The following is a 25,590-nucleotide window of genomic DNA, read 5'->3' as shown; positions in this document are numbered from 1 at the left end:
AAAGGTCTGTTTCTTTGGATAACATCTCCCCTTTCTATGACTACACTATCAGCAGCTGGAGAAATACTACTCTGAGTAGGTGAGAGGAACTGTATTGAACGTACATTGTGATGGGCCCTATCATGTATGACACTGCTACACTTATTGGCAGATGGTTAGAAGGCAAGGAAATGCCCTGAGAGAACACAGATGGGAGTCTGCTTGGCTGCGCTAGATTGTCGAGAAGCCTTTCCTCTCAAACTGATTCCATTGTCACCACAGGGGACTTGTCTTCATTATGGAGAGAACCAAATTGACTGTGCAGGCTCTTTTAATGCAGTTTTTTAACTTCACTCACAGCCCTTATCATCATGAGTTCTGGAGACAATGCCCTTGCTACGCACCACATCAGTCTGGAGCTCTCTGTGGAAAAGACATGGACTTCTGCCAAGGTTGATCCACTCTCAGGTGTGTGTGCTGCAGCTGGTGTTGTGAATCAGGCCGATGCCACACACCTGCTATAACCCGGCTATTTCACAACACCAGGGTGGCACTGCACCACTGCCAACGAGACGCCAATGGGCAAGCAACAGAAGCAGCTTTGAGGAGCGGAAGAGTTCCTACGGTTCACCTGATGAAATGTCTGCTGTGATTTTAAATTCACTGTCGTGTAAAAGCATTTGATTAAACTTTTTTTTTGATATTGTGAGTTTTTACTTAATTTATTTAATAATGGAGGACAATTATGCCCCAAGGAGGCAAATACACTAATTTATTTGTATTCCAGGAGGAAATGCTTTGTTAAAAAGTTATATTTTCAGGATATACTGTAAGTAATAAAACAAAGTTACATTTTGGCCCAAATGCAGTCAGGGGGATCAACAGTTTTGAATAGTAAGGCTTCTATACCAAGAATTGTCTGCAGGGTCAGCGGTTTAATGGAAACTCAATGAAAGGGAACACATACTGCTGCTGGCACAACATGGTTGCTCAGCTGAGACTGTAACAGTCATTTACCATGGTGTTTTACACAACATGACCAACTGATACCAAGGTCATCCTTTAACTGAGGCAGTGAAGTGGTAAACACACACCAAAACATTCCAAGCATGACTGTTTAGGGGATGACTTTTACATAGCAAGAATGAGGTCACCTGAAAGTTATTCCGTAGTGGCAAGTTTATCAAGATATAAATATTCAATTATTTTATAAGGATCCCCTTTGTCTATTGTTTGGTTTAATACTGAATGGCTGGCCAAAGGAGAAGTCAGGGATTGTTTAAATGGAGATTTTGAAGGTGATGGAGCTGTCTCCCAAACTTGTTGCCTTTCCATGTCTTCAATATAAATATTTTCAATTTCTCCCATCCTTGGGAGGCCCCTTTACATCAATATGGAATAAGAGGAAGGTAACAGTTCCTCCTCAGAAGCAATACCTTATGGAGAAGGGTTTACCTCTTCTATCTTTGTGACTTTCTGCCAAGGTTATCTTGCCTTAGATCACAAGTTAATCTATGTAATAAGGAGGTTCACCAGCCCTCAGGGGGTTAGTTATAAATACAAATTGCTCTCATGGAGTTCCAAATAGGTTTAGTGAACTGAACATTGACTTATCTCAACATGGCCAAAGGCACTTCCTGCCTTTTTCAAGACATATAAAGCCCCTCATGCCACCATTTGTTTCCTATTACATGAAAACTTTGGTCTTCCACTCCAAATGGAAGAAGTACCAGCAGCACCAAATGAGGGGATAAGCCTTTCTGCTCTTAGAAGCCAGTTCTCCGTGAATGGGGAAGAAGGACCCAAGTATGGCTTTGATGGCAGCAGATATCACTACGGCGATGGGACCAGCGTGGCTTCTCAGAACTCCACACAGATCCTCACAGGTTACGACACTCTGGATGTTGGCCCAAATTATGACTTCTATGCGAACACAAATGTCCAAGGGAGGGTGCGTCGATCAAGACCATCCCTCTTTCAGCTTCACTCCAACATTGAAGTAAGTTCGACACATTTGGCCTCTAGGCAACACACCTGCAATATGTCAGGCCTTCTATACTGTTTTTTTAATACTGCAAATTGTACAGACTGATAGACAGTATGGTTACATCCCTATTTCCCCTAAACCACCCCTAAGGAGGATTCCTGTCCCCCTCCTCTGTATGAGGAGACCAACACAGGCAGAACACCTGGGGACAGCTCAGAAGATGATGTTGACGAGCCTCAGTTAGAACCCACCAGGTTTGGATGGGTGAAGGGAGTCATGGTAAGACACGACAGACACAAAACAACTGAGATTCCATACAACACTATACATAATCCATTATACTGGTAGTCATGACAACATGCTAAGGAGAAGTGAATTCCCCCTAGATCCGCTGCATGCTCAACATCTGGGGGGTGATCCTGTACCTGCGGCTGCCCTGGATCACTGCGCAAGCAGGGATTGGTGGGTCAAGCGATAGGTCTCAACGCTTTTATTTCATTAAAGTGTCAATTTTTGCATTGATGGTGATTGTGTATTTCTGGGACTGTATTTGTATGGTTTACTGGATTGTATGTGATATTCCTCCTCTTAGGTTTGACCTGGGTCATCATTCTGCTGTCCACCTGCATCACTGGCATCACTGGCCTGTCCACCTCCGCCATCGCCACCAACGGAAGGGTCAAAGGAGGTGCATTATCCCTTCGCTGAAATAATACAATAATAACACAGGTTCAAGCTGGCCCTGGCCTTTTGGGGGGCCCTAAGTGATTTGGTTGGTGGGCCTCCCACCTCATGGCAAAACATTTTAGTGGCCCCCCTCTTGATGGCGGAGAGAAACATTTAAGTTTTAAAGTTAATTTCACCAATTTTGCCATGAGGTGGAGAGAAATGTTTGGCGTTTTAAAGCTATTTTTACAGTAATTCTTCACATATTGCCATGATTTATGCCATGTTATTAAGGATTGGATTTTTTTTTAACTGAGTGAGAATGACTAACAAAATCACCCCTGGAGGTCAGGGCCCCTGGAGGTCAGGGCCCCTGGGCACGTGCCCTGCATGCCTGGTCGGTATTCGGCCATGATTACTACATGTTTAGATAACTGGCTAGATGAACTACCAATCTAAAAATTGTTAGCTGACATGGCTAATTGAGTGACTGTCAGTGACTGACATAACAAGAGAAAAGTTCCTAAACCGCTTATGTTGCTTATGCCTGGGGCCGGCTCTGTACAGGCTTCTTATACTCAAATATTTACAACACTGATCCTCTTTTGTCCCTCTTGCAGGTGGAACCTACTTCCTAATCTCTCGTAGCCTGGGGCCAGAGCTGGGAGGATCCATTGGACTCATCTTTGCCTTTGCAAATGCTGTGGCGGTTGCCATGCACACTGTGGGCTTCGCTGAGACTGTGCAAGCATTGATGCAAGTCAGTGTGTTTTCACATAGGCCTATACCCACATCACTTATAGCCAACCTCTGAGTTGGCGTTCCCTTTTTAACTGTACCCTTGTTTTAATTTGTCTCCCAAACCTCCCACCTCAGGAGAGTGGTGCTAGCATAGTGGACCCCATTAATGATATTCGCATCATTGGAGTGATCACTGTCACATGTCTGCTGGCCATCTCATTGGCTGGGATGGAATGGGAGGCCAAGGTCTGTTCAAACTGCCACTAGGAGGCACTCTTTCTAAATAACTACAGAACATGCCTTGTCACAATAGACCAGGTCTGATGTTAGAACTCAATACAGTTGGTTGATCCTGGCCATTTTCTATGAATTTGTAAAAGACATGTTTTACTATAAGATGTATTTAATTTGTTTGGGAAGGATTGTTTATTGTAAGCCTCTGACTATGGAGTCTCTGGATAGATGGCATGTTATCATGTGGTGCATTGTGTTCTTTGCCAACTATACAGGCCCAGATTCTCTTCTTCATCGTCATCTTGGTGTCCTTTGCTAATTACATAGTGGGGACCATTATTCCCGCTACACCTCAGAAGCAAGCCAAGGGCTTTTTCAGTTACCAAGGTCAGAGCTCCATGGCATTTCGACAGAGTGTTGTGAATTTCATATGTCATATTAGATTCCAGTTATTTTTGTTTTCCTCTATCATTAAAATAGACACACTAACTATTCTTTCCCCTCAGCGGATATATTTGCTGAAAACTTTGTACCCAGCTGGCGTGGGCCTGAAGGCAACTTCTTTGGCATGTTCTCCATCTTCTTCCCCTCAGCCACAGGGATCCTGGCAGGAGCCAACATCTCTGGGGACCTAAAGGCAGGTTCCTTACTCTGATCTCTCTATAAATGTCTACTGTATATTCTCCTCACTCTAGGAGAGAAGGGCTCTTTGGATGAAAGGGAGATGTTTAATTCAGATGCTTATTATAGCAAATGTTTGACTGTTGACTAGTCATTATATATCCCCCCCTTATTTCTACACAATATAGGACCCTACAGTAGCTATTCCAAGAGGAACATTGATGGCTATATTCTGGACCACTTTATCTTATCTCATCATAGCAGCAACTATTGGTGAGTTGTACACATGCACAAAGTGTCTCCTCATGATTTTATTGGTGCTTCCTTTCTGTCAATATGTGCTGTGTATGGGCCTCTCTCTGTCCTGGTTTAGGAGCCTGTCTGGTACGAGATGCGTCTGGAATCATGAATGACACCTTGGCCATGTCTAGTGCTGATAGCTGCCAGGGTCTGGCCTGTCAATACGGCTGGGACTTCACTAACTGTATTACTAACAGAACCTGCACTTATGGCCTCAGCAACCAGTACCAGGTGACCTAATACAAATGATTGATTACCATGTTTCAATGTTCAATGCACAAGTATGGCCTTGGTGCATTGTATCTGTTTCACTTCCCCTTCTTTCTGTGGTCAGAGTATGAGTTTGGTGTCAGGGTTCGCCCCTCTGATCACTGCTGGGATATTTGGGGCCACTCTCTCCTCAGCCCTGGCCTGCCTGGTCTCTGCACCCAAAGTCTTCCAGGTAGGTTTTCTTAGGGAAACACGTTTACTGCAAATAAAGAGGCATTGGTGTGTTATTCTATTAGCATTATCTTGTTCTCTTCTCACTTACAGTGTCTCTGCAAAGACAACCTGTATCCAGTCATTGGTTTCTTTGGGAAGGGTAATGGAAAAAACGACGAACCAATCAGAGGCTACGTCCTGGCGTACATCATTGCTGTCTGCTTCGTTCTCATTGGTATGATAAAGACCTGTCAAGATAGATGCAGAGTGAAAAAGAGATGTTGTTACAGTAACACAGCCCTGCCCTGTCTTCTCACCCTTCAGCTGAGCTCAACACCATCGCTCCCATCATCTCTAACTTCTTCCTGTGCTCCTACGCTCTCATCAACTTCAGCTGCTTCCATGCCTCCATCACCAACTCCCCAGGTCAGGAGCTCAACCATGGTGTCATGACCAGGACATGGTGTCATGACCAGGACATGGTGTCATGACCAGGACATGGTATCTCAACCAGGACATGGTATCATGACCAGGACATGGTATCTCAACCAGGACATGGTATCTCAACCAGGACATGGTATCATGACCAGGACATGGTATCTCAACCAGGACATGGTATCTCAACCAGGACATGGTGTCATGACCAGGACATGGTGTCATGACCAGGACATGGTGTCATGACCAGGACATGGTATCTCAACCAGGACATGGTATCATGACCAGGACATGGTATCATGATCAGGACATGGTATCATGACCAGGACATGGTATCATGACCAGGACATGGTATCTCAATCAGGACATGGTATCTCAACCAGGACATGGTATCATGACCAGGACATGGTATCATGACCAGGACATGGTATCTCAACCAGGACATGGTGTCATGACCAGGACATGGTATCATGACCATTAAAAGTCCTGCTCTGATGTTCTAACCTAACACCTGTTACAAAAGAAACAAATTCAGTATCTTATTGCCTAATTATATTTGCGTCATGTTCAATGTGTGTGATTGACTGTGTTGCAGGCTGGCGTCCCTCCTTCAGGTTCTACAGTAAGTGGATGTCCCTGCTGGGTGCCGTGGTGTCTGTGATCATCATGTTCCTGCTCACTTGGTGGGCGGCGCTCATCGCTATTGGCATCGTCATCTTCCTGTTGGGATATGTGCTCTACAAGAGACCCTGTGAGAAAACACACACATACAAAGTTTCAAATTCATTCCCCCCATAAAATATGTAGCAGTTTTTTGGCAAGCAATGTTTTTCATTGAATATTCACCAACTCAATCGGTTATTGATTTATTTTTAGCTGTAAACTGGGGATCATCAGTACAAGCTGGGTCATACAACATGGCATTGTCCTACTGTGTGAGCCTGAACCAGGTGGACGATCATATCAAGAATTACAGGTCAGACCTGATCTCTCTCTGAGGACCTAATGAGAACAATGTCAGCCTTTTGTTGCTGTTCCAACTGAATAACCATTTCTCACTTTGTATGTGATTTTCTTATTCCCTTTATTCTTACCTTTCTCAGACCTCAGTGCTTGGTCCTCACTGGTCCGCCCAGTTGTCGTCCTGCATTGGTCGACTTTGTTGGAACCTTCACCAAAAATCTAAGCCTGATGATATGCGGGAATGTTGTCACTGTGAGTTTTCAACTTGAATCACTGTACAGGGATCATTAAGGGTTGCCCTATTACCCAGGGAAAGTGACCTGAGCAGTCACGCAAGTTGAGCCTGCTCTGAGGTTGCCCCAGTAGTCAAGTATTTTTTTTACTGATAACAACCAAAATGCTAAGAATTTCAGTAGTCTGGTCTTTCTGGTTCCTCCATTGTGTGTGGGTGAAAATAGCTACTTTACATTTCCAGGCAAGTGATCACAATCTTCTGGCAACCAAAAAATACTCCTTCATGAATATGTTAATGTTAATAATATAGCAGATGCTTTTATCCAAGTTATTTACAGTCATGCGTGGATACATTTTTAAGTATGGGTGGCCGCAGTGGGAATCAAACCCACGACTGTTGGCGTTGCCACCACCATGCTCTACCAACAGAGCCACACAGAACACAATGGCAATTGTTGATTGTACATTGCCTATTTTTATATTCTATGTCATTAACCTCTAACTCCCTCTGTCACCCTGCTGCTGTGTCAACAGGGAGGTCCTTCTCCCGCAACCTTGGACACTGCCAGTAGCAACAGTCATGTTACCTGGCTGAACAAACGGCAGATCAAATCCTTCTATCACGGTGTGGTGGCTAATGACCTGCGCACTGGGGTTAAGATGCTGCTCCAGGTGGGCCAACTGCCAAGCCTTATCTATCAGGTCCATTTCATCATGTGGTTTTACTGAATGTGGATTTACTGAATGTGTTATACTGTGTCTAACTCCAGGGTGCAGGTTTGGGTCGGATCAGGCCGAATGTCCTCTTGACGGGCTTCAAAAGGGACTGGCGTAAGGACAAACCATCCTGCATTGACAACTACATTGGAATTCTACAGTGAGTGAATCACTCAATCAAATCAGCAAGATGAGTTCATAATGGATGTGACGGAGTAAGGATGCAGTTTAATATGTCTTTGTGCATTTGTTTCAGTGATGCGTTTGACCTTCAGTATGGAGTGTGTGTGCTGCGGATGAGGGAGGGTCTGGACGTGTTTCGGCAGGCACAAACACACGGTGAGGAACCCAACAACCATGAAGATGTCATGTTCTTTTACAATATATCTTTATTTATCATTGCTTCCTTTTATTGCAGTTAACCCTGGGTTTGAGGCAAGCCCAGAGAGCAGTGTCAACACCTGTGTCCCCCCTGCACCCCCTGCAAACTTTTCATGTATGTATGATCATATTTAGAGTATACAGTTTGTAGTCTATGACATTCCTATTTTTCTATAGTATTGACAGAGATATTTTGTATTGGTTATAGTGGACCCTGATGCCATGGTGACTGAGCCTCAGCCTCAGCCTTCTACTGTGTTCCAGTCCCAGCAGGGGAAAAAGACCATTGATGTGTACTGGCTGTTCGATGATGGAGGTGAGATTATTGTTCTGGATTTCATTGTGCCCTTCCACAAATCAAATAGGTTTTATAACATAGTCAGATTGATAATGTGGGGTCATAAATCATACAATGTTGTTACATGTCAAGTACCCCAGGTCAGAGAGATAACATAGGATAGAATTATGTCATGGTCACATCAGGCAGAGGGGTCTATGTTATGTGTGAAAGGTAAATGTCTGTTGTGCTCTTAAAGGTCTGACATTGCTACTTCCCTACCTGCTCACACGGAAGAAGCGCTGGGCAAGGTGCAAGGTACGCGTCTTTGTGGGCGGAGACATCCAGCGAAAGGAGGAGCAAAGAAAAGAGTGAGTTTAGTGTGTTTAAGGCCATAGTGTGTGGTAGAGACATGATATAATGATATCCCCTTGGCCTTTCATCCTCCTTTGAATATAAGCATTTCGCTGCACCTGCAATAACATCTGCAAATCTGTGTACGCGACCAATAAACTTTGATTTTGATTTGAATAGTTCAACTGACCATGTCCTTGTGTCCAATTTTAGAGTCATGGACCTCATCAGCAAGTTTCGCCTTGGTTTCCATGACGTTGAGGTTCTGCCTGATATCAATGCGAGACCACAACCTGAACAGTATGGTTCCCTGTCACTCACTATATACTGTATAATTGTTACTATTCAGAATTGTACTTTCTTATTATTGCATAAGAGTTCAGTTGCACAGTGATTCAACACCCACAATTATTAATTTAATCTACGTCCATTCACAATGTATGCAGGGCAATGCTCTGTTGAGACCCTTTCCTCTTTCTTTCTCTGACAGTGTGAGGAGGTTTGAGGATCTGATAGGGCCCTACAGGATTAACACAGCCCAGAAGGATGGACATGTAACAGCTGAGCAGCTGAATCAGGACTGTCCCTGGATGGTGTCTGATGAGGAGATAGAGACAAATAAGCCCAAGGTGACCATTATCTGGGTTTCATTGGTCAGGACTACTCTATTGCCAAACTTTTAAATGTAGCATAGCTAGATGTGGAACATTTGGTTATGACAGTTTCACTGTTCTCAGACAGACTGGTTACAGTCCCTTCTAAATGTGTGTTTGTGCACCAGACCCTTCGACAGATTCGTCTGAATGAAGTTCTTCAAGATTACTCAAGGGACGCCGCCATTATATTTGTGTACGTACTCTGTTTTTGCAAACCAGATGTTTTTATTACATTCATTGACTTGAACCCACCCCATCCCATGACAAAGCTAACACAGGTGAGAGTGATAACGGATCTATGTTCTCTCATTGACAGGACCATGCCTGTGGGAAGGAGAGGGCAATGTCCCAGTGCTCTGTACATGGCATGGCTGGAGACTTTGTCTCGTGACCTGCGCCCACCAGTCTTACTGGTGAGGGGAAACCAAGAGAATGTGCTCACCTTCTATTGTCAGTGATATCTGTTTTAACCATGTTCAATGAAATCCCCCAATGGTCAAGGAAAATAACATTGTTATTGTCATAAATGATAATGCATTAGATGTGCTCTGGTAGAAGTCGTCTGGTTATGACATTTCACTTCATTCATTATCATCAGTACTAGACACATTAGCCATCTGTGAAAAATGTGATTAGATTTAACGTCATCATCATTATCATCATCATCAGTACCAGAAGCATTGTTGTCATTATCATCATTAAGCAGTAGTAAAAAAAACATTCTTGATTGTTAAACGTGTGCTTGATGATAGAAGTTTTGAAGTGTAACACCAGTGTGTATTTTTAATTGTCTATACATTTTTATTGTGCCTATTTAATTTGGAACGTAAGCAACACAGGTAAATGGGATAACTAGGCTTCTTGTATTGTGTACCCCCTTGAAAACATCCCAATGTCACAATCATCATTCCAGATCATTCCAGTTTGAAATTGAAATGTCCCCTTGAGTCCCCTGAGAAAAACAGTAATCTTATCAAACAAAGTAAGAACTTTTTTTTCTATTCAAATGGGTATAGAATACACAGAGGTGTAAAGTAAAAATACTTTAAAGTACTACTTAAGTCGTTTTTTGGGTTATCTGTACTTTACTTTACTATTTATATTTTTGACAACTTTGACTTTTACTCTGCTATATTCCTAAAGAAAATAATGTACGTTTTACTCCATACATTTCCCCTGACACCCAAAAGCACTCGTTACATTTTTAAAGCTTAGCAGGACAGGAAAATCATCAAATTCACACACTTATCAAGAGAACATCCCTGGTCATCCCTACTGCATCTGATCTGGCAGACTAACTAAACACAAATACTTTGTAAATTATGTCTGAGTGTTGGAGTGTGCCCCTGGCTATCAGTAAATAAAAAATATAAAAATAATTGTGAAGTCTGGTTTGCTTAATATAAGGAATTTGAAATGATTTATACTTTTACTTTTGATACTTAAGTATATTTTAGCAATTACATTTACTTTTGATATTTAAGTATATTTAAAACCAAATACTTTTTGACTTTTACTCAAGTAGTATTTTACTGGGTGACTTTTACTTGAGTCATTTTCTATTAAGGTATCTTTACTTTTACTCAAGTATGACAATTGGGTACTTTTTCCACCACTTTTTTCACAACTAAGGGCATTTTAGGGTAATATAATGCGCTTTAATGTCATGTGTTGGGACAGCCTGCAAGACCTAAAACTGAGAGAATGTGAACACACGGCGTTAACTAGGGAATATACTTATTTTCAAGTGGGGTCCCCTGTATTTTCTACTGTCAATTTGGGGTCGTGTGCAGAAAAAGTTTGCGAACCGCTGATGAACTTCAACTTCATAGCTAGTATGATAATCTTTGCAGAGCGTGTGCAATACAGACTGCTCCTGGAGCAGGAGCCTCCACGTCTGATCACGAGCCTTGGTTATCCAATCACAGCAAGCCACCTTGTGTTTCCAAACAACATCCCTTTTCACAGAACTACAGGCTGTGTAGCTAGCTACTTACTTCCTCATCATCTCAACTAAAAAGTTGTCGGCTGAATAAATGTATTCCTACTTTGTTTATCTGACATTTTAGCTAGATGATTAGATGCTGTAGTTACTTACTCCATTGATATTATAACTAAGAGGTCGCGTTGGAGAGGTCACTAGAAAACAAAAATGGACAACAGTGGTTTTCCTAACGTTAGACAAAAGACAATCACTCTTGTGATAAAAACACCGAATCAAGCCCACGGGGATCAAACGATTGAAGGAGTTGACACGGACTGGACAGTGAAAGAGTTGAAGAATCATTTATCGAGGGTGTACCCAAACAACCCGGTGAGTGATTGTGATAGCTAGCTAGCTAACTTGGCTAGCTAGCTATCCCATAACTAGCAAGCTAGCCAGTCCTCGACAAGTTAGGTCCAGTAAGTTAGCCAGCTATAATGTCATACTAGTAACGTTAGCTACTGTCAATAACAATCATGCAATCCAAACAGCTAGCTAGGCTATAAATAGTTGTGTATGTATAAATCGTGGTTGCTGTCAGTGTGTGTTGTGTTGACATCTGTCCCCCTTTCCCCCCACAGACTGAAAGCGATCAGAGACTCATTTACTCTGGCAAGCTGCTCCCAGACCAACTGCATGTCAGAGATATTTTCAGAAAGGTACGTGTGTGTGCCTATTCACCTAAATATTAACTAGACATATTCTCAGAACTCTATCTATATACTGAGTTATGTGCCATCTGGTCAGATTGCTGGTATCATCAGTAAAAAAAGTTATTGATTCAACATTATGTGCCTAGGGATTCAGTCTGCCTACAGGGATACACAAATACGTGAAATTAGGCAGAGAATTGCTCAACCTAGGTCCTAGTTATTTTTTAGTATTACTGGATTACCTATACAGCTGTGCTGAACAGTGTGTATATTATGTCAATGAATTACTATGCTAGAAGCTCAGATTAATGCAGAGAGCAAAACCCAGACAGTAAACTGAACTGGGCTTTGACATCCCTGGAGTTCAAGCCCATAGAAGCCCCTCAGAACTATTGTTCTGTGTCAGGACTGTTGCGAATGCAGTCCCCTTTTCTGAACTACAGATCAGTCATATTTTGATCACTCAGTTCATGTTTAATGTTGCATTCACTACTTTTCTCAAGATTTTTCAATAGCCATTCTTTGTTATACATTTTTTACTTCAAAAGGTTGAATGAGTCTCCCTCTATGTTCCGTGCCATGAATGGATGTGATGTTACTGTGTCTTATGCCACCTGGGATATTGCATCATGTATGTATGTCTTCACAGACGGACCTAACACCCACTGTGCACCTGGTGTGTGCAGTCAGAACTCAGCCCAGAGGTCCACTAGGAGCAAGACCAAAGGTAAAGTACCCCATATGAAACCCCATCTCAAACTGTGACATGTACTCTATGTGAAGGTTATGATGTAGACCTAGGTGAAGCTATTTGAAATATACTCATTAAATAGCCTCAGTTGTTGCTCCCCTAGATATTGTGCCAAACCAGGAAACTTTTTTGTTTTTAGTTCTGCCGTGCCTGTGATTCCCTTGTGTTCTCCTTTAGAAACCCTACACACCTCATGAATATTATCTAGTAGCTATAATTGGGAACTCCCGGAGCTGACAACGGACAATCAAAGCCAGACATTCAGATTAGGAAAAAGACACCTCACACGGTTGATAAGGGATAATTTGATAAGCCAAAACGCCCTATCAGCTAAATCGTCTAAATTATTCCCCCAGTCAGTGGTTGAGGAGGTGTCAGAGCTGAGGCTGTTCTGGCCTCTGGAGAGAGGAGTCCCAGCTCAGTGGATAGCAGGAGACAGGTGCACAACTACTCTCATTAGGAATCTCTGGAGACCATAACATTGTTTCTCTGAAAATTCACTGCAGCCACTTTGTACAGTATGTATGTCCGCACATGTGGTGTTAACACCATGTCTCACTTTTGATTCAGGTCAGAGAGCCAGAACCACAACCCTCTGCCATGCCAACCAGACAGAACCCAGAGGGTGCCACCCCAGCCCCATCTGTGCCCACTGAACCAGAGCTGAGACAACGCAGGTACACTTCCACCTCTCCCGCCCCACCCGCATGGCCTGGCACTACAACGTGAGTTAACAAGACAAGTGAATTCTTTGCATAATGCTGGTGATATTAGTACCATATAAACTAATAAACAACAACACTTTGGCTTATATGTAATACTTCCTAAGTGGACAGTTTGATTTCACAGAAGTGTGATTGACTTGGAGTTACATTGTGTTGTTTAAGTGTTCCCTTTATTTTTTTGAGCAGTGTATATACATTTTGCAATACTTATATTTTGTTTGTTTTTAGTCCTAGCCTCCCTTTAACCTCCATCTCTCCCATCTATTTCTGATGTCCATCCAGTTTGATTTCTATTTGCCATATATTTTTCACTGTGCTGTTTTGCAAAAGTTCTGAACCTATATACATTTTACAGACACAGTATATTTTACATTTGTTATCTTGTTGTCATTAGTCCCAACCTTCAGCTCCATTCAACCCCTCCCATCTACAGTTGAAGTCAGAAATTTACATACACCTTAGCCAAATACATTTAAACTCAGTTTTTCACAATTCCTGACATTTAATACTAGTAAAAGTTCCCTGTCTTCGGTCAGTTAGGACACCACTATTTTAAGAATATGAAATGTCAGAATAATAGTAGAGAGAATGATTTATTTCAGCTTTTATTTCTTTCATCACATTCCCAGCGGGTCAGAAGTTTACATACACTCAATTAGTATTTGGTAGCATTGCCTTTAAATTGTTTAACTTTGGTCAAACATTTCAGGTAGCCTTCCACAAGCTTCCCACAATAAGTTGGGTGAATTTTGGCCCATTCCTCCTGACAGAGCTGGTGTAACTGAGTCAGGTTTGTAGGCCTCCTTGCTCGCACATGCTTTTTCAGTTCTGCCCACAAATTTTCTATAGGATTGAGGTCAGGGCTTTGTGATGGCCACTCCAATACCTTGACTTTGTTGTCCTTAAGCCATTTTGCCACAACTTAGGAAGTATGCTTGGGGTCATTGTCCATTTGGAAGCCTCCCCCTTTTTCCTCCAAACATAACGATGGTCATTATGGCCAAACAGTTCTATTTATGTTTCATCAGACCAGAGGACATTTCTCCAAAAAGTACGATCTTTGTTCCTATGTGCAGTTGCAAACCGTAGTCTGGCTTTTTTATGGCGGTTTTGGAGCAGTGGCTTCTTCCTTGCTGAGTGGCCTTTCAGGTTATGTCGATATAGGACTCGTTTTACTGTGGATATAGATACTTTTGTACCTGTTTCCTCCAGCATCTTCACAAGGTCCTTTGCTGTTGTTCTGGGATTGATTTTCACTTTTCGTACCAAAGTACGTTCATCTCTAGGAGACAGAACGCGTCTCCTTCCTGAGCAGTATGACGGCTGCGTGGTCCCATGGTGTTTATACTTGCGTACTATTGTTTGTATAGATGAACATGGTACCTTCAGGCGTTAGGAAATCGCTCCCAAGGATGAACCAGACTTGTGGAGGTCTACAATTTTTGTTCTGAGCTGATTTCTTTTGATTTTCCCATGATGTCAAGCAAAGAGACACTGAGTTTGAAGGTAGGCCTTGAAATACATCCACAGATACACCTCCAATTGACTCAAATTATGTCAATTAGCCTATCAGAAGCTTCTAAAGCCATGACATAATTTTCTGGGATTTTCAAAGCTCTTTAAAGGCACAGTCAACTTAGTGTATGTAACCTTCTGACCCACTGCAATTGTGATACAGTGAAATAATGAACATAATCTGTCTGTAAACAATTGTTGGAAAAATTACTTGTCATGCACAAGGTAGATGTCCTAACCGACTTGCCAAAACTATAGTTTGTTAACAAGAAATTTGTGGAGTGGTTGAAAAATGAGTTTTAATGACACGAGCCTAAGTGTATGTAAACTTCCGACTTCAACTGTATCTCTTAACACCATCCAAATTGGATTTCTGTTTGCCATATATTTTTCAACTGAGCTGTGATGCTTCACCAAAGTTCTAAACCTTTCTATTCTCATAGTTTCTACAGATTGTAAATTAAAGATACAAATTTTTGCTTAAAGTATTATTATTGATCGATTTGACTATGACTTTTCAAATCACCCAGGAGTGCTATCTGCGGGGTTAGCTCCAGGTAATTGTTGCAATTCTTCAGCCATTCCTGGACCTTGACCAAAAACGAGCTACATATGGACAGTACCAAAATACATGATCTAATGACTCTGCCTCCTCGCAGCAAAATCTGCAGAGCTGGGAAGGTTTTATCCCCCATATAATTTTGTATACATATAAATTGAAAAATTCTAAGTTTTGAATCTGGCGTCATTTTGCGTGTCAATTCATAAGCCATGTGCCATGTAATCGTTACATCGAAAATCTCTTCCCAACTATTTTGCAATCTATATGGCACAGCTGTCAATTTTTTGGTTCTTAAATGAAACAGGTATTTTTATTTATCACAATTTTCTTTAACCAATTTTGGCTGACAGACAAGTTCCTTACTTTTTCTCCCTTCCCCCTTGCCTCTTCCATTTTTGTGGTAGTGCTGCAATTAGTTGGTTGTAATTTTGGATAGAGCAGACATTTCCATATATTTGTATTAGCTGCATGTGTGACATACATTTTATCGAAAAATTAAGTATTTTTTTTAATCAATTAGTATATTTGAGTTTAACCACAATATTTGTTGTATTATTTGTTCTGTCTTTTCTGGTGGAGTAAACTGAAATTGCAACCAACTTTCTATGGCTTGTTTAAAAAATAACAATATCTTTGAGATTATTTTGTTTTCAAATAACCAAAAGTGACCGTTTGTAATCTGAATAAAGGGAAAAAGGCCATTCTTGAACATGGGGTGAGACATTCTTATTAATCTGCTAGAGAACCAGTTTGGATTTAAGTATAGCTCTATTACTTGAGTTGCTTTATGAAAAGTTATATTGCTGGGAGAGATGTAATACGTTGGTCTATCCTTCAATCTGACACGACATGCAATTCACACTGCTATTATCCTGTGTGTCTCTAGGCCAGGGGCAGCAGAGATAACCAACCCAACCTTCCCCACCTACTCCCTCTACAGCCCTCAACAGCTGCTCTGGCTGCAGCACATGTATGCTCGCCAATACTACATGCAGTAGTAAGTATTCAATCCCAAGCATATTATGACTTCCTACTGTCTTGCTATAGCATAATATTAAGCAGGGAAAATACTTAATGAAGTATGTTTGGCTTAGACCAGGGGTGTAAGCCCGCAGGGCCATATGCTATAGAGAGAGATCTCAATTAACATTAAAATGACTAAAACCAACTGTGGAGAAATGATAATGGACCTACATTTAGCAGTCCCTCTACAATCGCATTTTTTTTTAAATCAACAATTCCCTGCATATTATGCGAGGGTTGCGAATTTGAACAATTACCGCACTATTAGCTCATTAAACAGTCAAATCATAGCAATATTATTGCATAAAACTGAGCCATCACTGCAGTACAAAAAGAGGGCTCGCGATTTCAACCAATCACCGCATATTTACTGCATAGTATGGTTCAATCAAGCCACACATTGACCAACCTTTTTCCTCGTCAGCACAATTTTTCAACAAATCGGGCAAAAACACTGCATATTGCCATGCAAAATGTCAGATTTACAGCTGCAAGATCAAGCATTTTTGGCCGCAAATATTTAAAAAAAATCCTAGAGCAATCCTGGATCGAATCTCTTCACTCTGTCCAGCTTGCTAAGTGATCGAAAACAAATGCGGCGCAAAATTAGTTTGACACTCCTGGCTTACTGTGGGTGTTTCTCAAAATACATATTACCGTGCTCTGAGCATGCAAATTGGAGCACGGGAGGGTCGGAGTATGAGTCCAGATCAAAGTATGCGAAACGGAGCGCGGAGGGCACTTCTTGAATGCATACTCAATTTGTACATATTTTGAAGCATGCATTGATGCACCATAGATCGCAAGCCCATGATAAGTAAATTGGGCTAACTGGCTAGCTACGACTGTTAGCTAGTTAGCCAGATAGCCACAAATAATTTTTAGCTAGCTACCCCCGAAGAATTGACATCTACCTTGTATAATATTCGTTTGTCATTTTTGCTTGTTAAACTATCTAGTTAGCTACATTATTACGATTCACACAGCTAGTAGATAGTTATGACGTAAAACGTTTGCTTTGTGTATATCTTGTTTAGTCTCTATTGCCATTGTCCTGGCAGGAAGACCGTTCAGTAAATGTGTAGCTAACTGGCTGGCTAGCTAGATTATTATGATTCACATATCTTACGTTAGCTGATAATTATGAAGTTAAACATTTGCTTTGTGTATATCTTGTTTAGTCTATTGTTGTCATTGACCTGGCTGGAAGAAGGTTCAGTGAATAGGAGGTGTAGTGTGAGGTAATACAGTAGGGGGAGTGCGAGTGCTTCTCTAATGTTTTATGCATTCACCACACTCTCGTCCTCACAAGAACGTACTCAAGAGAACGTAGTCGGAGAATGAGAGTGTGGAGCATGGTAGTATGCATATTGAGAAACCGTGTCTGTCTTTTGTCCCATAGCCATGCAGCCTACGCAGCAGCAGCTTCTGCCCCCTTTGCCCCAGCCGCAGGCCCATCCCTGCCTGCTGCTCCCCACCAAGCCGCTGTCCCAGCAGCCCTGCCCAATCAGGCTCCCATTGACAACCTGCCAGCCAATCAGAATGCGCAGGACGGCGCCTTTATCAACCCGGGAGCAGCCAATCAGAACCTGAGGATGAATGCCCAGGGTGGGCCTGTGATGGAGGATGAGGAGGAAATGGATCGTGATTGGCTGGACTGGGTGTACACGGCTGCCCGTCTGGGAGTGTTTCTCAGTATTGTCTACTTCTACTCCAGCCTGAGCCGCTTCGCCCTTGTCATGAGCAGCCTGCTCCTTATGTACCTGTGAGTTGACTGTTGATGTGACAGTGTTTGTTTGTTGTTAAACAAGGTATGTTGTTGTGTACTATGTCTATAACTGTATAAAGCCCAACAGTGGAGGTGTCATTATACCCATAAAACCTAGCGGTCAAACAGGGAAATGGTTCCAATTGTCTTTCCCACCATTAATAGAGGATTTAATCAACACATAAAATAAGGTCTGTGTTTCGTGTAGGCTTACCATGGCGTGACATTTTTATAACCATGTAAATCTCTCTTGGACAAGGTGACTTCTTTATCTGTTCGGCTCTGTTTACACTCATATTCAAAAAATGCTAATTAGCATCCAAGTAGGCATCATGCAAACTACAAATCCCTGCAAGCTCCTGCATGTCAACTCTAGCGGACACCTTTGCTAACAGGTATTGTGTCCATTTAAAACTTGCACAAGACAGTTCACAGAATTGTCCGTTGAAAGAAATGTAGCCAATTTATTCATTACTACATTTAGCTAACATTAGATGGGAAGAATCTCTGGATGAACTTTTGCCTCGATTCGTCAGTCTTCTCCAGACCATCATGGCGTTTTTTGTTTTTTTTGATAGTCATATTAGCAGCTAATTAGTATTACATTTTTTGGGTGTAAATATATTGATAAAAGTCACCTTGTCCTACAGAGATTTACATGGTTATCAAAACGTCACACCAGGGTAAGCCTAGACAAAAAACAACCCTTATTTGAAGTGTTTCTAAAATGCCCAATGGGGAAAATTAATGGTGGAAATACGATTGGAACCATTTCCCTGTTTGACCGCTAGGTTTTATGGGTGTTTTGACTCATACTGTGGTACTCTGTAGCCAGAGCCATGTATTTAGAGAGTTTGGCCAACTTTTAGAAATTTGAATATGGTTCATATTCTCCATGTTATGTTAATCGGCACTAACATGGCTGACAATAATGTTTTCAAGTGTCATGTAAATGTGTCATAATGCTCATTCTAGACATTATTCCCAATGTAATGTTAATGGGGCGCTAACATGGCTGCCATAGCATGTTGTAGAGTCATCTAAATGCATCATAATGCAGAAACCTCAATGGCCCAACTCTCTAAATACATGGCTCTGTGTATAGCCTGTCTGCTAATGGTGAGGCTGGCATTAGCCGTGGGTGATGGGCAGATGAAGGCACCCGTACAGTAGTCCTGAGAGAATGAGGGCAATATGTTGTGCTTATCAGCAAAGAAGAGATGTCCTTAGCTCAATGTGTTGCAGTCACACGCTCTGTCCATTGTGCAACTCCCTCAGGCTCTGGAATCAGCTCTCTCATCCAAACCACACATTCCAAAAGTATGAGTGAAGACAAAGCTGTGTGTGTTTGAGAGATGTTGAGGGAGAGCGAGAGAGGCACGGCCTCGACATACACTAACACAGTCTGTGAGGTCGTTGTGACTGCAGTGTCCTGAATGTCCTCCCATATTTCAGTCTAATGTGAGGATATGTAGTGCTGGTTGAGTGTTTCTCTATGTGCTGCTGAGAGCTGCCTGGTACAGCAGGCCTCATCTCTGCTACGGTTACTATAGATATGGGCGTCAGCTCAAGTGCACTACTCACTCCCTGATCAACTAATCTGGACAGACGTGGCAGAATGGGACCTAAGCCTTATCTTTACGTGTAACAAGGTTTACCCTCTAGTACTCCACCGCCCACGCTAATGATTAGACTGGTCTCGGTATGTTGGAAGGAGAGTTGGCCTGGTTATAGGAATGTAAATAGAGTGACCATTATTAACATGTCAGTCAGTCTGTACTTCCTCTTTGTTTGCACCACCTGGTCTTAACTGGAAATGCAAATAGGGACCACCACAAATATCCTGTATACTCTGACTGTGTAATAGATGCACAGTTTGAGAAGAATCATGCAGTTCTACTTTATTAATCCCAGTTGTCTTCCTCTCAGGCACACAGCAGGCTGGTTCCCCTTCAGACAAAGGCCCCTGGTCAGAGGTCCAAACAACCAGGTCCCTGAGGTCATCCAGAACCAGGACAGGAACCCAGTGCCACCGGTAAGACACATTTCCTCAGGGGCTGGATCTCTGTGGGTAGAAAACAGATATGGCTTCATTACAAGGCATGTACTGCCTTATGTAGTAACATTCGTCACACAGCGTGTAGAGCAGGGGTGTCAAACAAATTTTGTCCCAGGGGTCGTATTCGTTCTTCAACGTGGTCCAGAGGGGTGCACTGAAAATTAGTTATACTTCCTAGCTGTCAGAATTAGCAAAAGATAGTCCTCTATCCATTGTTTTTGTAATTTTCAATACTCCCTGACTGTCTAGCTTTCATTTCGGGGATTATTAGCAAGCTGGACAGTCAATAACTGTATAAATGTTGGTCCATTGTCATTTTTACACAGTTTAGATTTGGTTTTAGTCATTTTGAAGTATATTGAGTTTGTGTCCAAGGAAACAAGCGGATTTAACTTCTTTACGAAAACAGCCCTAATTTTGGAAACAAACATTATTATGTTGTCATCCAGTCACATTTATTGATTTTCCAAGCTATAGCACACAATATGTTATATACAGTGCATTCGGAAAGTATTCCCTTTTTCACATTTTGTTACGTTACAGCCTTATTCTAAAATCTATTAAAACATTTTTTTTTTATCATCAATCTACACACATTACCACATAATGATGAAGTGAAAACGGGTTTTTAAAAACAGAAATACCTTACTTACACAAGTATTCAGACCCTTTGCTATGAGACTCAAAATTGAGCTCAGGTGCATCCTGTTTCCATTGATCATCCTTGAGATGTTTCCACAACTTGATTGGAGTCCACTTGTGGTAAATTCAATTGATTGGAAATGATTTGGAAAGGCACACACCTGTCTATATAAGGTCCCACAGTTGACAGTGCATGTCAGAAAAAAAATCAAGCCATGAGGTCGAAGGAATTGTCCGTAGAGCTCCGAGACAGGATTGTGTCGAGGCACAGATCTGGAGAAGGGTACCAAAAAATGTCTGCAGCATTGAAGGTCTTAAGAACACAGTGGCCTCCAACATTCCTAAATGGAAGAAGTTTGGAACCACCAAGACTGTTCCTAGAGCTGACTGCTCAGCCAAACTTAGCAATTGTGGGAGAAGTGCCTTGGTCAGGGCTCCAGAGTTCCTCTGTGGAGATGGGAGAAGGACAACCATCTCTGTAGCACTCCACCAATCATGTCTTTATGGTAGAGTGGCCAGATGGAAGGCACCGAAAGGACTCTCAGACCATGATGGTCTGATGAAACCAAGATTGAACTCTTTGGCCTGAATGCCAAGTGTCACGTCTGGATGAAACCTGGCACCATCTGTACGGTGAAGCATTTTAAAATTATTTTATTTTTTACCTTTATTTAACTAGGCAAGTCAGTTAAGAACAAATTCTTATTTTCAATGACAGCCTAGGAACAGTGGGTTAACTGCCTTGTTCAGGGGCAGAACGACAGATTTTTACCTTGTCAGCTCGGGGATTTGATCTTGCAACCTTCCGGTTACTAGTCCAACGCTCTAACCACTACTGTGGGGATGTTTTTTAGCGGCAGGGACTGGGAGACTAATCAGGATCGAGGGAAAGATTAATGAGATCCTTGATGAAAACTTGCTCCAGAGCGCTCAGGACCTCGGACTTCCAACAGGACAATGACCCTAAGCACACAGCCAAGACAACGCAGGACTGGCTTCGGGACAAGTCTCTGAATGTCCTTGAGTGGTCCAGCCAGAGCCCGGACTTGAACCCGATCGAACGTCTCTGGAGAGACCTGAAAATAGATGTGCAGAGATTCTGCCCATCCAACCTGACAGAGGTTGAAATGATCTGCAGAGAAGAATGGGGAAAAACTGCCCAAATACACGTGCTAAGCTTGTAGCGTCATACCCAAGAAGACTCGAGGCTGTAAGTGCTGCCAAAAGTTCTTCAACAAAGTACCGAGTAAAGAGTCTGAATACTGATGTAAATGTGATATTTAAAAAAAATTAAAAAAATAACAGTTTTTGCTTTGTCATTATGAGGTATTGTGTGTAGATTGATAAGGGGGGAAAACTATTTAATCCATTTTAGAATAAGGTTGTAACTTAACAAAATGTGGAAAAAGTCAAGGGGTCTGAATACTTTCCGAATGCACCGTACAGTACGTTTTCAAAGGACCAAAGAGAATGGTCTAATTCGCGTTTTCATTTTTGCCATGGAAAAATATTAGTTATACTGGTATCATCCTGGCCCAGTTTGACTCCCCTGATATAGTTTCATATAACTGTGTTGAAAAAATATTTTCAATATATATTTTATATCTGAACTCTGGTGGTGGGGCTAACACAGTTTCTCCTCTTCCCGCAGGCGGAGGTCCCTGCAGGAGAAGAGGGTGCCGAGGCAGAGGTTGGACCTGATGAACCACACCCCCTGACTGCAGTACCTGTGCCTCAACACAGGGTGTCCATCGTTTGGAGTGCCTGGATCTTCTTCAAAGCCTTCTTTGCCTCCCTCATCCCAGAGGCCCCGGGAGTGGCTAACTGAATAATCGACTCTTCCAGCAGGCACACTGGAACTGAAGTTACCCTCAGTATCAGACCTGCCTCTCTGTCACGGGAAGTCCTCTCTCTGGCCTTCTAGATGGATGCCTGGATGGATGCCTGGACATTTTGTGAGAAATCATGAATGATTAAAAGCGTCAATGCATACAAAGCCCTGGCTGTAGTCTGTTATGGGTGTGTGTTTAGGGATATGATGATTCATTCGGCGCTTCCTGCCTTATGATAGTGACCAAATGGTTGTATATACAGTACAGTACATACACCTCGCTCTGCCAAATGGTTGTAAATGCTGTAAATGTTTATTGGAACAAAACATTTAAATATTATTGTATTGTATGTACACAGCACTTTACTAAACTTATCTTATTATTAGGGCTGGGACAATACTAATATCGCAATATTGTTTCCATTGCAAAAATGTAAACACGAAGCAGATCAAACTCTTTGGCCCTTTAAAAACCTTCTGTATGTAAAATATTGACTGCTTTATCTTGGAAAATAAATAAATGTGATTCTGGATGAGTAGTAATGTACACTCAGCAGCCAGTTTATTAGGAACACCCATCTAGTGCCGAGTCAGACCCCTTTTGCCTCCAGAACAGCCTGAATTTTCAGGGTCATGGATTCTACAAGGTGTGGCGTTCAAATATTACTCAATTGGTATCAATGGACCTGATGTGTGCTAGGGAAACCATTCCCCACACCATTACACCACCGCCACCAGTCTGTACCGTTGACACCAGGTAGGATATCAACGTAGTCAGACTCATGTTGCTAAATGCCAGATCTTGACTTTGCCATCAGCATGACTCAACAGGAACCGAGATTTGTCGGACCGGGCAATGTTTTTTCACTCCTCAATTGTTCAATGTTTGTGATCGCGTGCCCACTGGAGCCGCTTCTTCTTGTTTTTAGCTGATAGTAGAAACCGGATGGGCTGCAAAATTCCATCCGTGACAAGGACCGACGAGTTGTGCGTTCCGAAATGCCGTTCTGTACACCACTTGTACTGTGCCATTATTTGCCAGTTTGTGGCCTGCCTCGTAGCTTGCACGATTCTTGCCATTCTCCTACGACCTCTCATCAACGAGCTGTTTTCGCCCACAGGCCTGCCGCTGACTGGATGTTTTTTCCCCCGCACCATTCTCAGTTAACCCTAGACACTGTGGTGTGTGAAACGCCCTGGAGGCCGGCCGTTTCTGAGAACCGGCACGCATGACACCGAAGATCATACCATGCTTAAAGTCACTTAGGTCACTCGTTTTGCCCATTCTAACATTCAGTTGAACAGTAACTGAATGCCTCGATGACAGTCTGTCAGGAAGTGCATCCTGTGTCACTTAGCTCACGTTGCGACCTGTTTCTTGCCTGCTTTATATAGCAGGCCACGGCCACGTGACTCACTGTCTGTAGGAGCAGGGGTTTCATGAACGGGGTGGTGTACCTAATAAACTGGCCACTGATTGTATGTTTCCAACATACATGGGGCTGTTTTCCGAAATAGTTCAATCCGCTTTGTGTTTTGTTTCTTTGCCACGATACTAACGAGTATCGCAATACTGGTATTGTGCCGGCCATACTTATTATGCAAGCTTGCTTTAATCTGGGTTAAATTCTGAGATGCTTATAGTGCTGTATGATAAAATAGTTTGTATTGCTCTTGCTCAGAGATGGAAGTGCTATACAGGGTTGTGCATGAGTATTGAATGTTTCTCTGGTTGTCTCAGATGTGAAATGGAAGGCAGTGTTAACATAGTGTGGCTTTAATTCATTAGACTGGTTAAAGATCTTCTGAAAGTTGAATTATGTTAAACACGGGAATATGCAGTTGTGTGGGGCTTGGGCCAGACTGTTTTTGCAATTAAAATGGAATCATGCATAGCGACCTCGCTCCCTTGTTACACAATGAGAAAAATATATATTGTGATTCCTTTTGGAATGCCTTTAACTGTACACATACACTAAGTGTAATTCCCCCCTAGTACGTTCTAATGTGATTTATCTTTTTGTTTTTATTTTGGTAAAACAGCTTTTTAATGGATGCTACTGTATCAAGAATATTTTGTGGAGACTTGCAATAAACTTACTTATTTAAAAGGATTGCTTCTTTAGATAGGTGACTGTAGTCTAGTAAATAACTAACAGAACAAAAATACTTTACCACATCTAAAGTACTCAAACACACAAGCTTGTTTTAGATAACATGTTTGAGAACAATCAACAAAAATAGATTTAACATTTTCATAACATCTCTTGTAAATAAAATTGTTCACGGGGGTAAAAGGGTCTACACGGTATACGCAAACGTAGCCGACGGAGGACAGTTTCGGTCACTACGTAGTTCTACGTACATTTGTGCGGCTGAATTTTTGGACTGCTGTCTAGATCCCTTAAGCCTCCGCTTCAACTCTACAGCTTTTGCTATCCAGAGTTCATTGACCTGTTGGAGAAATGTGGGAATTGCAAACTGCATTCTGTGTTTACAATGTGGGGTTTACTGTAGTACATTCCATGTATTGTCCCCATCACTTCCTCTGAGTTATCCAGGCAGGCTAGGGAGTTCAGCTAGTACATTTGGTCCATAGAGACTTGCTCCCTCTAACCCAGCCCACTCTGCAACTGGTAATATATGTCATGTAACTACATATTTACTGAAAAGTACATATTTTCTTAGGAAGTTGTATTGACCAACGTGGTCATGATTGATGAATATTTGCAGAAATAGTACCACAATTCCCGTGTGGCTCAGTTGGTAGAGCATGGCGCTTGCAACGCCAGGGTTGTGGGTTCGATTCCCACGGGGGACCAGTACAAAAAAAAGTATGAATGTATGTACTTGTAAGTCGCTCTGGATAAGAGCGTCTGCTAAATGACTTAAATGTGAATGTTAAATGTAATTCCAATTTTCTTGACATAAAACTGAAAGATTTTCGCAAAAGTTTAGCTGTATGGTTCCATCATTCTGGGTCAAGATTGGCATTTCTGTGACTGTAAGGTATGGGAGTTTCTGAGAATGTGCCCTAGAAAAAGTGTCTGTACATCTGTTATTTACTGCCCGATAATAACCCTACCTCGCATGTACAGAAGTATCCCCC

The 25,590-nt window shown here is 42.1% G+C and overlaps 2 protein-coding genes across 3 annotated transcripts; both read left to right on the top strand.

The window, feature by feature from the left end:
- Positions 1-1,584: 1,584 nt before the first annotated feature.
- slc12a3 (solute carrier family 12 member 3) lies at positions 1,585-10,070 on the top strand. The gene is made up of 26 exons (XM_039018106.1): positions 1,585-1,978; positions 2,117-2,245; positions 2,353-2,428; positions 2,559-2,654; positions 3,253-3,392; positions 3,509-3,619; positions 3,883-3,994; positions 4,114-4,244; positions 4,417-4,501; positions 4,602-4,759; positions 4,863-4,970; positions 5,063-5,186; positions 5,276-5,377; positions 5,982-6,137; positions 6,263-6,362; positions 6,490-6,601; positions 7,118-7,255; positions 7,354-7,460; positions 7,557-7,639; positions 7,719-7,796; positions 7,890-7,997; positions 8,218-8,329; positions 8,526-8,612; positions 8,803-8,941; positions 9,094-9,161; positions 9,285-10,070. Exons 1-26 carry the CDS (start codon positions 1,697-1,699, stop codon positions 9,424-9,426), a joined length of 3,084 nt encoding a protein of 1,027 aa, XP_038874034.1. The 5' UTR covers positions 1,585-1,696; the 3' UTR covers positions 9,427-10,070.
- Positions 10,071-10,909: 839 nt separating this feature from the next.
- Positions 10,910-24,595, top strand: herpud1 (homocysteine-inducible, endoplasmic reticulum stress-inducible, ubiquitin-like domain member 1). Of its 2 annotated transcripts, none has more exons than XM_039017468.1 (8): positions 10,910-11,282; positions 11,534-11,611; positions 12,255-12,332; positions 12,927-13,033; positions 16,045-16,155; positions 17,584-17,946; positions 19,879-19,984; positions 22,302-24,595. In XM_039017468.1, the coding sequence occupies exons 1-8, from the start codon at positions 11,121-11,123 to the stop codon at positions 22,476-22,478; spliced, it is 1,182 nt and encodes a 393-aa protein (XP_038873396.1). In that variant the 5' UTR covers positions 10,910-11,120; the 3' UTR covers positions 22,479-24,595. The 2 variants fall into 2 exon arrangements, with proteins under 2 accessions (XP_038873396.1, XP_038873395.1); XM_039017467.1 differs by having other exon boundaries at positions 12,927-13,081.
- The last annotated feature ends 995 nt before the right edge of the window (positions 24,596-25,590 follow it).

Source organism: Salvelinus namaycush, chromosome 21 (genome assembly GCF_016432855.1).
Source record: "Salvelinus namaycush isolate Seneca chromosome 21, SaNama_1.0, whole genome shotgun sequence".
NCBI lineage: Eukaryota > Metazoa > Chordata > Actinopteri > Salmoniformes > Salmonidae > Salvelinus > Salvelinus namaycush.
This window is presented reverse-complemented; position numbering and strand designations above follow the sequence as displayed.

Coding starts and splice junctions, on each gene's coding strand:
- slc12a3 (XM_039018106.1), top strand. CDS start 1,697: ATGGAAGAAGTACCAGCAGCACCAAATGAGGGGATAAGCCTTTCTGCT. Junction 3,995..4,113: donor GGGCTTTTTCAGTTACCAAG/GTCAGAGCTCCA, acceptor CTTTCCCCTCAG/CGGATATATTTGCTGAAAAC. Junction 6,363..6,489: donor GATCATATCAAGAATTACAG/GTCAGACCTGAT, acceptor TACCTTTCTCAG/ACCTCAGTGCTTGGTCCTCA.
- herpud1 (XM_039017467.1), top strand. CDS start 11,121: ATGGACAACAGTGGTTTTCCTAACGTTAGACAAAAGACAATCACTCTT. Junction 11,283..11,533: donor GGGTGTACCCAAACAACCCG/GTGAGTGATTGT, acceptor TTCCCCCCACAG/ACTGAAAGCGATCAGAGACT. Junction 16,156..17,583: donor CGCCAATACTACATGCAGTA/GTAAGTATTCAA, acceptor TTTGTCCCATAG/CCATGCAGCCTACGCAGCAG.